General features: G+C 44.7%; 1 protein-coding gene across 13 annotated transcripts in view; it reads left to right on the top strand.

The window, feature by feature from the left end:
- Positions 1–16,199, top strand: part of LOC102945887 (SLX4 interacting protein) — a 125,510-nt gene extending 109,311 nt beyond the window's left edge. For all 13 annotated transcript variants that reach the window (XM_037896144.2, XM_043544042.1, XM_037896141.2 and 10 more), the window contains 2 exons: positions 12,851–12,960; positions 14,436–16,199. In XM_037896144.2, the coding sequence (XP_037752072.1) occupies positions 12,851–12,960; positions 14,436–15,258 (933 nt within the window). In that variant the 3' untranslated portion in view covers positions 15,259–16,199. The remainder of the gene's footprint in view (positions 1–12,850; positions 12,961–14,435) is intronic.
- Positions 16,200–16,411: the final 212 nt, after the last annotated feature.

The raw sequence follows: 16,411 nt of genomic DNA, 5'->3' as shown, positions 1-16,411 counted from the left end.
GTGACTCAGATTTTGGTACCCAGCTTGAGATATCTTATAGGGCATGGTATTCAGAGGCATGTATTCAGCAGCCCTGAAAACAAGCCCCCTTTGGAGCGTCCAGTGTTGCTGACTCTCACAATTTTATTGTGAGTCTCACCACATTTCATGTTTTTCATAAAGCACCATCCCTTGAACTCAACTCTATTCTGAGAGAACCTCACTTTCTGTCAAAAGGAAAGTAAGTATGTGGCCTTCATGGTCCTGGAAAAAAGCCCAAAAATGTGTCCCAAATGCACCTTAAAGGCTCAGAAGGCAAATAAAAAACCTATTTTTTACTTTTTGTAAATATCATGATTTTTAAGCCAGTCTCTGGGTTTTTTGGGGACCTGACTCCTGATTTTTGAGCACGCAGGGTTGGCAATACTTGGTTTCTCAAGTTAGGCACCCAAATTCACTAGTCATTTTTTTGAAAATGTGAGTCTTATGTTTCTGAAAAGAGCTTTACTGGGTTGGGCCTAACCTTGCCCTAGATAGTACAAAACAACATAGGAAGTTTGGCAAGTAAAGTATTCAGTTATGGAGACAAGTGAGGGTGGATTTTGAAACTTGGTAGTGAAGACTTCTCAGATGGCTTCCAGAAGTTGTGCATAGCTTCCTGTGTCTTGCATCGTGCAGGTCAATAGGCCTACCTACCCCAGAAGAGAAACTGTCCAAGGCCCATGCTCAACAGCAACAATTTTTTGAGTTCATCAGATTGTTCATCCAATTTCAGTCTGGCCAAAAGGTTGTATTATCAAATCCCTCAACATTTCCTAAACATTTGCAATCCGAACTGGGAAACAGTTCCCATTGGCAAGAGTTAGGGGATGTGATCCTTTTAGAATGTTTAGCAGCGCATCAGTGGCCTAGAGATTAGGACCATCCAGACTTTTTAAAACTTGGCATAAAACAAAATTGTGTAACTTCAGCCAAGGAATGGTGTAGCTTCAAATTAGCCAGCAAGTAGAAAGAATGTTACCCCTTTGGTACTTGAAAGCCCTCGAGATTTGGTGTCCGGTGAAAGCTTCCTGTCTGTTACTTGTCTTTCAGGGAAGAAAGCTTATGTGCACCTGCTTAGGGTATGCTGGACTCTTATAAATAGAATCCAGGGCACAAGAGCGTCCCTATACTGGGGGAAATGGGATATGGAGACATGAAAATGATACATTTTGTGCGTGCCTCTCTCAGGGTAGGGAGAAAAGAACAGCGGGACAGGGGCAGTGTCCCACACTTTCTTCATGAATAAGGCGTTCAGTTGCCATAACTTGTGGATCTTGGGATCGGCCAGAGGCTAGGACCATCTTGCAGTCAGAGGCCACAAACCTGTTGAGGCTCTTCGACTGGCTAGGAGCTGCCTGTTTTGAGCTACAATTCTACACTGCTCTCACCTAGGACTTTCAATCTCCTGATAAGTCAAGCTTGGACCATCTTTGAGAGCTTATACCTGGTCTGGGACATTCTCCATCTGGCACGTAGGGATGGTCCATCACTCACCCTTTAGTCCCTTGACTAGGAGGAGGCATTTGATAGGGTGGATCATGGGCACTGTCCAGGTAGTCAGCTTCAGCGTTCTGTTTTCTAGGGTTCCTCCAGGTGCTATATGCCTTTGCAGTTTCTGGTCAAACTCAAATGGGCCCTGACCGAACCTGTCATCTTTGGTCAAGGAGTGCATCAGTGTGCCCCCAGTCTGGCCTTCGTCATTAAGCCCTTCCTCTGTCTCCTCCATCAGGGGTTAGTGCTCCAGGAGCTGTACTTGCAAGTCCTGCCAGCATACTGGGACATTTGCCTCATGGGCCAGAACCTGTGATATCTGGTGTGAGTGGAGACTTGCCAGTACATCTCTTCGGCAGCCTCCCCATCCAAGTCAGTTGGGTCAAGAGCTCTGGCCCAATGGTTGGAACTGGGTGTCAGGTAGGCTTGCTCTCACCTGTGCTCTGTGCCATCCAGTAGGGCATGGGTTTGCTGCTCTATCTTGGCATCTGTGTCTCTACTACCAAGTCGTCCCTGCTGGTTAACTGAACTGATTTGGAGGCCCGTGTGTCTGACCGGCTGAAGGCATGGACAGGGTTTTTCCAGTGCCTTTCCCACTGATGCAGGTCCCTGGTCATCGAACAGCTGGTCCTCTCCATGCTCTAACCCCATCCCTCATTGCCCTGGCCAGTTTCCAGAGAATGGTCCTGGAGATCTTCTGTCCAGGGAAACAGTGAGCCTTTGCATATGTCCTGAGCCTCTCCCTAAAAGAGGACGGTCAGGACGTGATCTGTGTCAGGAGCCAGGTTCATACATTCCAATTCCAGGCCTTGTAGATGCTCCTTTGTAGTGCTCATAGTCCAGTCTGGAGCCTGCTGGTGTACACTGACCTCTGCCACCGCTAAGGGCTCCAATAGGACTAGCAGCTCTTTTACATCAGCCTGCAAAGTCTCCCCAAAGATCTGTCTGAGTAGCCAGTCTTCTATTAGGATCTCCAAAGGACCTGAAAGCATTCTGTGAGAGCAGGTCTGTAGTGGTTGCTGGAGAGAAGACCTTCTCCTAGAGCTCCTGCTGCACAATCCCCATCCTTATTCACAAGTGGTGGAGACCCCTTCGCTGTGCTGGAGGTTGATTCTGGCTGCTATCACCAGAATCAGAGACCTCCTGGACCATGGCCGGTGGGTCTGGGTGGACTTCAGGGTGCTCACCCAGCGCATGGGGTTGACAACCCCTTGTCTCCCCCTCTGTGTGCTCCAGGAGGTAAAGGCCACCCTGCTCTCCAATTCTCTTGCATATCTTATGCGGGTCATGCAGGATGTGCACCCTGTCTTCCTGGCCCTCCAGAGCATGATGCCAGGATCCCTGCCCTGTGAAGCCTTCAGCCACCTCCAGCACAGTATCTAGTATCCAGCCAGTTTGCATCCAAGTTGCACTCAGGGAACTGATCTATGCACTCATTTTGCACACTGTGCATTTCCTTGCTGTTGTTTCTTGCCCTGATAGCAAACAGCAGGACATCCTTCCACCTTGCGAGGGTGAAGACCCCCAGTGGACCAGCCTCTATTCAACTCTAGTCCCACAGCTCACAAGGGATATTAGTTGGTGGCTATTGCATGAGATTATGAGCAAGGGCTTGGATACATCGAACACCTGCCCTTCTGCAACAAGAGGGAGACCCTGGCACATGCCTACCTAGTGTGCCAGGTTGCAGCCCCATTTCCACCTCCTCTAGAATCCCCTCCTAAGGTTCTGGCTGCACTTCTCCCCCACGTCTGTTCCTATACACATATCATCCAGGCCTCCACAAAGTTGCAGGACCCCCTCATCAGCCTCCACCTGGAACTGGCCAAACTGGCCATCAGTCCAGGAGGAGGCAGCTTGACAGCGAGGTTCTCTGTGCCTGTGGGGCCTACTTCCATTTCTTGGTTATCTCGTGGATCCATGCAGAGTTCCTTTGGGTGGCATCCACCTACTTCTTGGACTCCTTTGCGGAGCCTTGAGCTCTGGGATTTTCTGCTCAGTGCCCCCTGCCAGTTCCCTCATTTTGACCCTTTGACTTAGACACCCATTCCTGTTTGATCATGTGTTGTCCCATGGAATCACTTGTTTTGTTGGGCTCTGTGGCCCCTCCCTCCACTGAGGTGGGGATGGAGATTTTTATCCTGGGTGGGGTTTGGCACACCTTCCCAGAATTGAGATAGGCTGCAGATATATGCTCTTGACTGTGTATCTATGGTTAGGACCTCTCTAGGAAGGGTTTCTGTGGTTAGAGTCCTCCAGCGGGGTGGAGACCAGAGCTTAGTTCTCCAATCCACACATGGCCAAAAGCTTGGTGCTATGGGTAGAGTGACTCTGGACAGTGCTCTTAGCCATCTCTCCATGGGCATATGTGGCTGGAAGCAGCAATCAGTGAAGAGCAGCCAGAGCCAGAGGCTTTGGGACAGTATCATAGGAACAACACCAGAGTCTCTTAGGTATCTCTGTACAGCGCCGGGCCCAAGCTCAGAAGGGGGTCCATAGCACTCGCAGCACTGCAGAAGCGGAGGCTCTGAGAGCGAGCGGAGCAGCAGGGATCCAGCATGGGAACTGAGAACCTAAGGGACCTTGGGAACTGTAGTTCCTTGGCCAGCTCCCTGCCTAGAGAGCCAGCCCTGGAGCAGGGACGGAACTACATTTCCCAGCATTCCCTTGGCCACTATCAACAGGAAAGGGAGAGGGAAAGAGTGGGGAAACTGTGAGACCCCATGTGCTCCAGCGTGCTGTGAATGGGGAGCTGGCTGCTAGAAGGGGGTGGTGCTGTGAATGGGGAACAAGTATGCCCAAGGAGTAGAAGGCTTTGGCCCAGATACCACCCTTAGAAGACTTCCCCAGACTGGCTTAGGGATGCTGGTGTGACTTCGCTTGGCAGCCCCCAAAGAAGGAACTGGGTGGAATGAATGGACAGTGCCCCTCTCTAGCTGAAGCCTAGCAGGGGAGGTATGTGGACCCCAGCAGGAGAAGTTAAAATGAAAAGTAAGGGAGGAGAGACTCTATTAGAGGACGTGGGCAGCTTTAGGTACAGTACCAGGCACACAGGAGGATTCCACTTCTGAGCCTTGGAAGCAGAAATTGACTTTTCCTTTCCAGATTTATCCAATATTCAGCAAGGGAATCTAGCACCTGCCTTCCAGATTTGAACACCCTCAAAATTCAGGAGTGCTCAAGCTCAATTTGGGGAGCTGTTACTTCATTTCTCCCAAATCAAATATACTGATCCACTGTAATTTGCTGTAGAAAAATTAGGATAAAATTGAGCAACAAATGCTGAGGTCTTCCAAGTGCTAACTAGGACTTGAATTGCTATTTTCAATAGCCGTTGCCATTTTTTTTAGTTTTGTTTGTTTAAAAAGAAGACCGTGATATTGCATTGGCAAATTCCCCACAGAAATGTAGAGTGGAAGAAAAGAATAACAAAGGCACCTCAACTTTTCCTTGTTTATGTAGGACAGTCTTACAATATGGATCAGATATCCTCCAATCACACAAGCTGAAAATTTCTCCACTTGTCTGCAGTACTGTAACCATGCAGGAACCAGTCCTGTCTGTGCACATCCAAAATTCCTGCTGAATTCAGAAGGTCCTTGCTTTTGTAACCATACTACGTGATATTTTCAGCCCTGGTAAGCTAAACAGGAGGCCTCTCAGAAAAAGTTAGAAGCCGTAGGAAGTGTTGCGTATTCACTAGGTAATGTGAGACCTTCCTGTTACAATAGTAAACCTAGTGCACCCCAGAATGCATCTTGCTCGTGGAGTCTAGAATGGGGTCCTTTGCTTCTATATGCAGCCCATTAAAGACAATGAAAAGACTCCCACTTACTTCAACAGAAGTTATACACAGGGTAACTCCCATTTACTGCAACAGAACTGGTTATACACAGGGTAACTCCACTGTCTTCACAGGGTCCTGGTCCCACAGCAGAGGGGTGGCCATGTGAGCTTGTTGCAGAGCTGCTGCTCGGGGATGGGAACCTCCTGGCACTCCAGCCTCCAAAATAATTCAGGCTGCACTTTCTGCACGACTATGTGCTAGCTGAGAGTGCGCGGGAATTGGTGGCCTCTGCTGCAGGTTGTGGGCATCTCAGGTACTTAAAGTCATGGCCTGGAGGAGGGAAGCGCCTAGCTCCAGCGCCTAGGGCCAGCGCTAAGAATTTAGAACCCCTAGTGCTGCCATTGGCAAGGTTCAAGCGTGCTCAGCCTTGGAATTGCCACCCCTCCCTTGCTAGCAGCTGCAGCTATCTAAGGCTGGCCTCTGACAATTGGCCCCATGGCTGTAGCCAGAGAAGCTGCAGGTGGCTCTGTGACTATTGGGGCCATTAAGCTAGGAGCGGATAAAGAAACCGGAGTTAACTTCAAGGAACAGAGGTCACCAGTAGGAAAGGAATGTCAAGGGGAGCAGGAAAAGAGGAAGCAGATCAGGCTTGCAGGGGGAGAATAGCCCCAGCTGGTTAGGGAGCATGTCCAAGGTAGAAGAGAAACAGGCATAGGGAGAGGTGGTGGTGACTGGGCGGTAGACTAGCAAGTAGATGGGAGCAGAGGGAGAAAGGCTGGTGACTTCAGGTTCCCAGGGGCTAAGTCTTCACTTTGGGGAAATGGTGTTTGCAAGTGGCTTGCTCAAATGGCAGGATGAGCGCTGAGGGAGGGATTTGTCAGAATTGATCAGGTATTTCTGGCTGTGAAACTTTATTGAGCTGAGACCAGAACCACATACAGTGACCGGTGACATAGGGTGGTACTGGAGATATGGCTATAGAAGGTCTGAATGCGGAAGGAGATAAATCTGTGAGGAGTTTCCCGTGATCATTGTGAAATTACTGCTCACTGTGGACACTGGTAAACCCACATGGATATACAGCTTAATGAGAAAAACTGGGGGCTGAGGGAGCTGTGTATGGTAATGCAGATAGTCATGCAGAGGTGTGTGGTCAAAATGAAAAATGTCTCTGAGATTCAGTACCGGGTATACTGTGGCACCAATGGCACTGCCACACCAGGCCCACACTCGGAGCCCACAACGACTACATGGGGGCCCACAAATACGTTTGGCGCCAGGGCCCACAAAAGGTTAATCCGGCCCTGGCTGGCTCCCACTCACCGCCCTGACAGTGCACGCTGCCTGGGTGTCGTGGCATACGCAGCCCCAGGGAGGGAGAGGTGGAAGAGAGTAGAGTGGGGACCAAGCAGCTGCCTTGCAGGTAGGGAGAGCAGCCAGGGTGTTGTGGGATCATCCCGCCCCCAGCGGTGCTGCCACTCCACATCCCTGCTAGGCAGCTGCTTGGTCCTTGCTCTGCTCTCTGGCTTCCCCTGACTCCTTGGGGCTGCATGTGCAAGGGCACCTGGGCAGTGTTCATCAAAATCTGGCTGTGCTCATGTGACCAGGAAGCAGCTCTCTTTGCAGAAAGCTTCTTCTGATCCGTCTCCATTGAAAACCCTGCAGGCTCTCTGATAGCGTGATTGCGGACCGCTGTTCAGCAGGCAATGGGTTAATGCTGATCTGAGCTGTTGCCCTTTGTGAAGGGAGATGGGGCTTCTGTTTGCAATAGAGTGCAATAGACTGCCTCACAGATTGCTGGCATAGAGAGGACTAAGGAAGTTGCCCCAAGAAACTCTGGAATACATCTGGAGGATTTCTTGAACCCAAGAAAATCAAGCCGAACGTCAAGCTGGGGCTGCGTGCACACAGGAAAGCAATAGGGCTCAGCCCCTGGGTCCCAACTTAGCACAGGCTCAGGGTCTTGCTCACATGCTCAGGGTCTAACTGATCATCATATTTGGGGTCAGGAAGGAATTTTCCCCCAGGTCAGATTAGCTGAGACCTTGGGGTTTTTTGCTTTTCTCTGCAGCATGGGGCACGGGTCACTTGCAGGTTTAAATTAGCGTAAATGGTGAATTCTCTGTAACTTGAAGGCTTTAACCCATGATTTGAGGACTTAAGTAACTCAGCCAGAGGTTTGAGATCTATTACAGGAGTGGGTGAGGTTCTGTGGCCTGCACTGTGCAGGAGATCAGACTAGATGATCATGATGGTCCCTTCTGACCATCTATCGAGGAACACAGGCTCAGACCCTCCAGTCCTGCAGGGGCCTGGGACTGTAGGTTTGAGCCCAAGGTTAACACAATTGGTGTGTGGACACAAGGGGGGTTAAGCTCAAACTACATTGCTGTGTAGACTTAGTTACCAAGTAAGGACCTGTCACACCAATGCATGTTCACCAAATATGCAAATTAAGGCAACAATTTCATTTGCATCAATTCCAGCTTTTTGGATTTTCAGCCTTAGTAGTGAAGAGGCCTTGGCCTCTGCACCTCCCTTCTGGCTCTCTTCATCCTGCTCCAACTTCTTGGCAGTGCTGCTCTAGAGAACCTGTACTGCTAGGAACTCCCCTGCTTGCAACAAGCTATGGAATCCATGGAGATGGAAGAGGAGGAGAAGGAGAAGAATGAATTTCCGCAGTATTGAGGAGCTGATCTGGGCCCAAATATAAAGTCAAAGAACTTTATCTTTCATGACCTCTTCCTTTCTGTTCTTCCAGTGCACAGGCACATACAGAAAGTGAAGGGAAAAGCATTCTCTCCAATAAATGTTAATGTCCAAGGTACTAACAATATCCAGGTTAGTTCTCTCTTTTAATAGAGACGGCTGTAGCTGATCCCACCAGATTGTGGATTTTGTCAGACCTGATTACCCAAATCAAGGGCACTCTCTCCCCCATTCACATGAAAGGGATTCTCCAACTCATGTGGAGCCAGATAAGTCTTGTTTGAGTACCTTTAATATGAATTAGGTTGGCCCTCAGAGAGAGTCATGTTTTTTACAATTGTAGCACTTCATTAAACCACAAGGAATAACTATTTCTGCTACTTTATCTTAGTTCAGTTTATCTAGCTGTGTGGTATTTGGTCTTTCTTTTATATTTCTCCCCTCCTCCCCCCCATTTCATGTCCATCCTAGAGGAGCATCATTTCAAAAGGAGAGAGCTCTGTAAATCTAAACAAAATTACATGCAGCATCTTTCTTTGTTCTCGCCTTATGAGAATATTCTGGCTTGGCCTGCTCATCAAGTGACATCTTGATAGAGACTATTAAGAGAAAATATAAGACAGTAAGTCCCAAACTACAATTTCAGCGGAGTGGCTGAAAATGAACGCAAATTACATCTGTACTCAGTAATAGAGATACAGGGCCAAATTCTTCTCTCAGTTACACCAGAGTAAATCAAGTTACGGCCATGAACTTAGTCTCAAGTGACCTGTGTTTAATTCCAGGCTCTATCCTAGGCTGACCCCTTGCGTGACCTAGTTCCATATCTGTAATATGGGGATAATAATACTTCCTTACTCTCAACTTTTGTCAGTCTTTTCTGTTGAGATTGTAGGATCTTCAGGGCATATGTTGTCTCTGATAGAGCCCAGTATAATGGAGCCCTGAGCTCCCATCTGGGACTGCTTGGCACTACTCTACTACAAATAATAATGATTAACTGACTTCATAGATATTTTCTATTAAGTTTGTCACTTGATGAGCAGGTCAAGACAAACGGATAAAAATCTGTAAGTGCAGTTCAAAACCAATAAATTTCCTCCACCAGAGATAGAATGTAATTATCCAGAAATCCATTGTTTTACTGTAACGTAACCAGGCTGAACATAGAAACAGGCTGAGACAAGCTAGAAAGAGACTGAAACCAAACCAGGGAAGTGGGGAAGAGTTGTTCGCTCAGGAAACAAACCTTCCTTTCAGTGCAACATCCCAAATCTTTGACGCAAGAAAGTTCAATGTCTGTATGAGCTGTATTGTCAGGTCTATTTCCTAAGTGCCCAACCCTTTCTATCTTCTTTGGGATAATTAACTGTGGGGATATTTTCACAAGTGTGGCTCCAGAAATAGTTCCTTTAGCAAACCAATGTTAAATGTCTGTAAACTAGACTCTTCTGTAATTAGTTGTGGATGGTAATCACTTTGCTTCCTGGCTTTTGCCAGCTGTTTCACTCTAAATTAGGGTTACATGGAAAAGAATTGATGGTTAGACTATCCTTGAAACACTCATGATGCATCCCTAATAGTTTTGCCTCTGTGCAGAAGTCTTCATTAAATAGAGCTGCGTATTGCCTGCTGAAGAGAGGTGGTAGAAGCCATGTATGTGGCTACGAGTAGAATACATGTACATAATACTAACTTCAGAGAACTCTGCTTTAAGTAGTAACTTTTCTTTCTCTGTAAGCCTGATTTCTGAAGGCTCTCACATGCAGAGATTTAGTGACAAAAAGGAGTGAGCTGACCCTAGAATTTTAAGAACACAAGATTTCTAATGGGTCTTGACAGTTCAAGGGCTAAAGAAGCATTTTAATCTTTTGTGCCCACCCAGTCTCCATACAAATGTAAATATCTTTCTTTAACTATTTGCCAAGAAATCTGGTTTTAATTTGTTAGCAGCAACCCCCATTTCCCGCAGCTTTTTCAGAGTCATGTCACAAGTTTGGCGGCACTTTGACGTTTTTCTCTGTCACTGTGTCATTGTTTATATGATGTCTGTTTCTTCAGTCCTCCTTTTTATGCCTGGAATATTTTTCTTTAATTATTTCACTGGCCAAAAGGAATTTGGGATTACTAGACAGGATGAGAATAGATTAGCCTTTTTTCTTTCCTCAACAAGCCTTGAAGTTCCCATAGGAAATAAATAATATTCCCAAAACATACAGCGTTTTTTATTTTTTTTAATTAACTAAAATGATTAGGCCTAATAGAGAACATAAAGGAAATATCACCAATAATAGTTGAGTATCTTATTGGTATATATAGTGTCCGCTATTGTTATTTATGACCTTTTCTGCCTTCTAGTGTGGACTTATTCCAGCCTTAGGGAGTTTACTTTACTCCTAATAGCAAAAGGCTCTCTAGTTCCCACAGAGTCATTCAGAGACTGACTCATACTCCTTATGTTAATTGTTCAGCTCTCAAAATACAGCACTTACAGGGTGTGGCTCCAAGGGGAACATCCACTATACTTATAGGGCATGTTCAGAAGTGTTTCACATATAAATCATTTTGGTTTTTATTTTTGATGCCTTAACTCTTTTCTATCACAGTTTATGGGAGAAGCATTTGAAAACAAAATAGAAAGGTCTCAGGTAGCATAATCTCTCAGGATTTCACCTCTGAACTATTCATTCCAAACCACGCTCAGGTCACAAGCGAAATGATATTTGTTGTCTCAGTGTTTGTCTGGGACCTTTTATCCTCATTCCAAAACCACCACACAGTCCAGGCAAGTAGGGTTCTCTGTATAGGTGAGAGCTGAGGTTCATTGGCTGACATATTGAGTATGGGCAGCACCTGTGTACAGTCTTCCTTTGTCTACTTTGTATTCTCGGGTTTCTAAGTGCTGCTTTTCACCAACCATTTACTCTTCTCCCCAACCCCCCCTCCCAAAAAAGCATCTAATGGACAAGTGGTCACATCTCAATTGGCCCCCTCTATGGCAATCTCAGCAGAGTGAATGAGATTTGACACGGTGCTACCTCAACAGCCTTAGGGTTAATCCCTCCAGGGCAGAGTGGAAGCGTATTGGTGGGGCAGCATAGGGGAAACACTGCTGCTACCCAGTCTCTAATTGTTCTTTGGCTAAATAGGACTTCACTCTCCAGGACTATCATCCAGAAATTATTGGGTGAGGTTTGCTGGGCTGTATTGTGCAGGAGGGGCAGACTAGATGATTGTAAAAGTCATTCCTTGCCGTGAAATTCACTTTCCAATTAAAAAATAAAAACCAAACCAGCTCGCCCTCACACACACCCCCTTACAGGGCTCCCCTCCCGGATAATGCACAACCTTATGGGAACGCATTATATCAAATGGGGGAGAGAGTTGGGGCAGGTATTTATGATTCATGTTAAAGTAATTGGGGTTTGATTTTGAGATTGAAATTATATGTGTATTTGCCTGCACTTACTTTGTGTGCGCATTACTACAAACGTGCATGGAGAATAGGTGCCCATGTCTGGCTCCAGATGGCTTTGTGAAACTATCAATGCACGCACAATTGTTCATAGAATTTACATGTGAAAATCAGGCTTATAACATCTGTACTTTTTTTTAATTAACTACCCAAATGGCCAGATTTCTTCCCCCACCCTTCCTCTCCTCTCCACTCACAAAGCAGGAAACTGTTTCCACTGAGTCATTTCACTGGGGAGAGAGGTGAGGTTTGGCCCCCTCCCAAAGAACAAACAGGGCTAGTCCCCCAGAGCCATCAGGTTCCCAAGTTATGTCACAGGCACTGGTCATGTACACATTGCTTTGTGCCTCCACAGTTCCTCTTGGCTTTCCTCGGCTCTTGCTGGCTGCCTAGCAGCATAACTGCCCCTTCTAGACCCACAGTCCAGTGCAGGGGGCATAGTAAGACCGCAGTCTCCCCATCTGCAGAGGCTGGCCCCAATGGAGTTCTTTAACTAGATTGGAGAGGAACAACTCTGCAAGAGAGACAATTCCCACCCACCCCAATGCCATTTCTCTTCTTCCCCGCCACATTACTCTGCCAAGTTCTTATCCCTTCTGTACACAGCCTCAAAAGATTACACTGATGTAAAGTGTCCGGGAGTTAGCAGTGAGGTCAGCAAACAGCCTAACTCTGTAAAATTGGTTCATTGTGAAAGGAAATGCTCACAGCTTGAGGAGAAGAGCATTTCCCTTTCTTTTTCCCCATCTCCAAATTATATAAAACCATGGTACTGCTGTTAGTTGAGACCAGAAAGAATCCCCCTGTGGTCTCAGAGTGGCCAACCACGTCAAGCCCTGATCATCAAAATGTTAGTATTAAAAGTTTAACCCTTGCCTTCTTAAATTGAGTAAGTAATACTCTGCATATTTTTAGTAAATATGGAAAGTTATGGGAATTCTTCAGAGAATAAGGGTATAGACCACTGCGCCACTCAGTCTCTTCAGAAAAAAACTGACAAACACACTGTCTGCAACAGAGATTCCTGGCATTTGTCACAGTTTGAGCCACAAAGATGTCAGATATTTGCCAATGGTTTCCTCAGATGGATTGGAATCTACATCCTTTACATTACATTCTTGTTTGTTTGTGGTATATCTTAACATACAAAATATGTGTAGTGGGAGCCTGAGAGGGGAGCAAACTGACCAAGGTGTCCCAAATATTATAAAATTAAAAAGAATTTTATTCTGAGCTGCTTCTCTAGGCTGTTCAGATTAAAAATAATAAAGAACATCTGTAAGTCATGGCATTAGCAGCGGAGTTTTATTTTCAGTAATAGAAGCTTAATGGCTCACATTTTAAACCTGTGTTTTCTTTTGGAGCAGAAAGAAAAGCTTTCTAGTGGGACCTCTGAATATTTTGCTGAATCTACTGAAAACAAAAAGTGTAAAATTCCTCCGACTCGACAGATAAAGCAAGACATCTTGCAAAAGATGTACGTCTACCTCTTTTTTTTTTCTATTTGTAAGATGTCAAATATATGATTTGACAATGAGTAATGCAGTCTGGCATACATAGTGAAATGTTAAGTAATGTGCACCCTTTTCTGTATATATAGGATTACTGTAGGCTAGTAAACATAGACAGGCAACTGACTATGAATAAGCATATAAAAACACCCATTCTCATTTTATAGAATACCAGATATAGCCATTACAACCCACTTGTATCCCTCGTAGCAACAGGCAGAACCAACATGCTTCCTCTAAAGAAAATTTGAGCCAAAACAAATACATGTGATGTTTGAATCTGGTGGAAAACATTTTTTAAAAAGATTCACAACCCCACCCCTCCTTGTGTGTGTGAATCTGCAATATACAGATGGGAAAGAGGATCGGGGCAAAAGTTTTTTTTAAGCCTGCTTTGTGCTCCCCCATTCCTGGGCCAGCTGTGTGTCAGACTGGTCCTCTGGTGCAAGTTAGAGAAGCCAGTGGCCCTAAAGGGTTATTACAGCACCTGGAGATCAATGGATTGCAGTGAGTCCTGGCAACACCCCTGTTAGCCCTAGTCACATCCCCTGTGCTGGCTACAGAGAGGGGGTTAGGATGGGAGCCGCTATGCTGGCTCTACATCACTGAAAGGTTCCCCATTTCTGAACTGATCCTCCCAGGGCAGGATATACTAGCTTTAGAGCTGTTTTGCATCAGCAGAACAGCAGAAAGCAGTTTCAGCAAGGGAGAAGCTGTGCTGAGATCTTAGACTTTAAATCCTACGTATGCAGCTGCTGTACTTCTGCATCATGTTAATCTTCCAACCTGTGTGAAGTTTAGATTTGTGTGTAACCTGTGCAGTTGAACAGTGTTTATGTACTGACGCTCCATCAGGTCTCTTGTAATTCCATTTTCCTTTAATACCTTTTGGAATATCATCCACTTATTTTACCTAAGTCGTCCTCCAGATGAACAGGCTTGATATCAGCGGGGTAGTGGTTAAATTTTAGTAATACTTTGAAATGTACCAGGACAAATTCCAGAGAAACATTCTAAATTAGATTAGAAACTAACTCTCCCTCTTTCTCTGCATGTTGTGCATATGTATGTATGTGTATGGTTTGAAACCATATAGTTACATTTTGAAGCACTTCTTTATCTAGCCAGTTTGGGAAGGAATTCAATATACTTATGCAGTATTGACCCCTAACATCTGTAATAAATCTAAAGTTCTGCCTGTTAGAATAAAATTTGAACTCCTTCACAGCTTAGTCATTAATAATTAGGATTCCCCTAGTGCAGTGGAAAATCAGATGGATAGTGCTTGATACTATCCACACTAGACAAACATTATTGTCAAGATGATACACAGACCAGCTTTTTCCAAATTCAAAATGGGTTTGCCCTGGTAGTCTTTCAGAATTTGTAAAAATCAGTAACAATTCTTTATTAAACAAAACAAAATACTTTTTTATTACAGTGTGAAAAGGACAGAAACAAGGAACAGTGACATGAGCAAACCTCAAACCAGCAAGGACACAATGCAAGTGTATCTTGGCTCAGGGGACTCGGAGATAGGGAGCAGGAAGAAGGAACATCAAGCTCCTTCCGATCCTCAGTCTGAAGTAAAATGTAGGAGTATAGGACAACCAAAGGATTGCATGAATACAGCTGAGAGCAACTCGGAGCTTCCTGCCTTAGAACTGGAAAATCATGTTAATCAGAGACAGCCAGATGATGCTAGCAGCCAGCAAACACTTCACTCCGCAGAGTGGTTAAAGATGAGACTTCTAAGCAGTAACCCTCCATGTAGCTGTGAGTCAGCACTGCCAGGTCCAAAAGAAAGTCAAAGAATGACTAAAACACAGAATCAACAAAAGAGTTGTGGTTCAGAGGAAGGGTTAGACCATTGCAAGAAAGTATCTTCTGAACAGGGTCATTTAATCCCCAGAGACGTAGAAAGGAAAAAGAGCAACTCTGATTGTTTAGAACCATCTTCGGAGGAGAAGTCCCTACTGAATCCCAAGTTGTTTTCTAAGCAAGACTTGGCAAAAGCCATGTCTGATGAAGAGTCACTTACTTTGGGAAAAATTCCCCCAAGACCTGTTTTCATAAAAAATAATATACCAGTAATACAGACAAACCAAAATGAGCCAGCCGCAACCACTGAAGAATTATCCCTAATGCCGCTATCCTCTTATTTAAAATTTAACTTCAAACCTTCAGAGAAACTTATCCAAAAAAGAAAGAAAGAGGGAGAAGATGGGCCCAGAAAGTTAAAACTACGGAGACTTAAGAAGTAATGATGTATTAAATATTACCAAGGTGAAATCAGTTGTGCAACCAAACTTGTATTCAATGGACCGACATATATGGTGAATTTTTAGGAAGCAGTTCTGAATAAAGAGAAGTGATCAAAATACTGAATGTTAAACATAGTGTCCATGTTGCTAAACTTTCTAACAATAAAATGGTAATATTTAAAGCTAGACATTCTATAGGGTCGTGTTTTGATACTACTAATAAATCAGCATCTGGAGATCTGATGACAAAAAATGCTAAAGTAACTTCCACTATAGTCAGTTAACTGGTACAGATTCTCCATTTTTCTGCGGACTACTAAACTCACCATTTTATTCATTGGTACAAGCTCATCATTTAGTCTTTTGGGGGAAAAATACTTGGTTAATTCATTTGGTCTTTGGAACCTTGTCAAGCAAATAAATACTCACGAAAAAGTACCCTAGTATAGGGCTCTCATCTAAAATATTTTCAAGTAAGACTTTAGCCAGATTAAAAACTGATATGTGCAACAGTCATTTAGGGCCTGGTTTTTCAGCAGGGACTCAACATAAATACACACACTTTTCTCGTGCTAGCTATGCACACGGGTGGTAGAATTTTCACATGCATACTTCATTGAGAGAAATGAAGTTTGTATGTGCAAAGCACATCACCTTCAGGTGCAGGAGTTATTGTTGGGGTAAGTGCATGCACACACATTAAAAATCAAACATTATCTGTACTTAAGGGCCACTTACTAAAGCTTCCTTTTTTGTATTTGGGTTTAAGATAAATCTGTAGTATTTGACTATTATCAATATGGCATTGGAGTTAGTTCCTAATGTCACATCTTTTTTAATATTGCTTTTATGACTTGTGTACTTCATTTTGTGTACCAATTAACTCATTATTTCATAGTCTTCTTCCTAAAATGGATACAATAAAATGGCAAGAAATTTCATTTTTGGTCAGTCTTAAAATCAATATGGCCACCGAAACTACAGTATATGGAGTCAGTCTCACAAACTCCTACTACTTGGCACAGCGCTTACTAATATGAGTGCCACCATGTACTTCAGTTTGAATATATGTGGCTTCAAGTGTTGCACTTAGTAATAAGTGTTGACAGGTTGGGCCTTAGATGATAGCAGTCATCTTAACAGTTGAGAGTAG

The sequence above is a fragment of the Chelonia mydas genome, chromosome 3 (genome assembly GCF_015237465.2).
Source record: "Chelonia mydas isolate rCheMyd1 chromosome 3, rCheMyd1.pri.v2, whole genome shotgun sequence".
In the NCBI taxonomy this organism is placed as follows: Eukaryota; Metazoa; Chordata; order Testudines; family Cheloniidae; genus Chelonia; species Chelonia mydas.
Note: the sequence above shows the minus strand (reverse complement) of the source record. Positions and strands in the feature narration are given on the sequence as shown.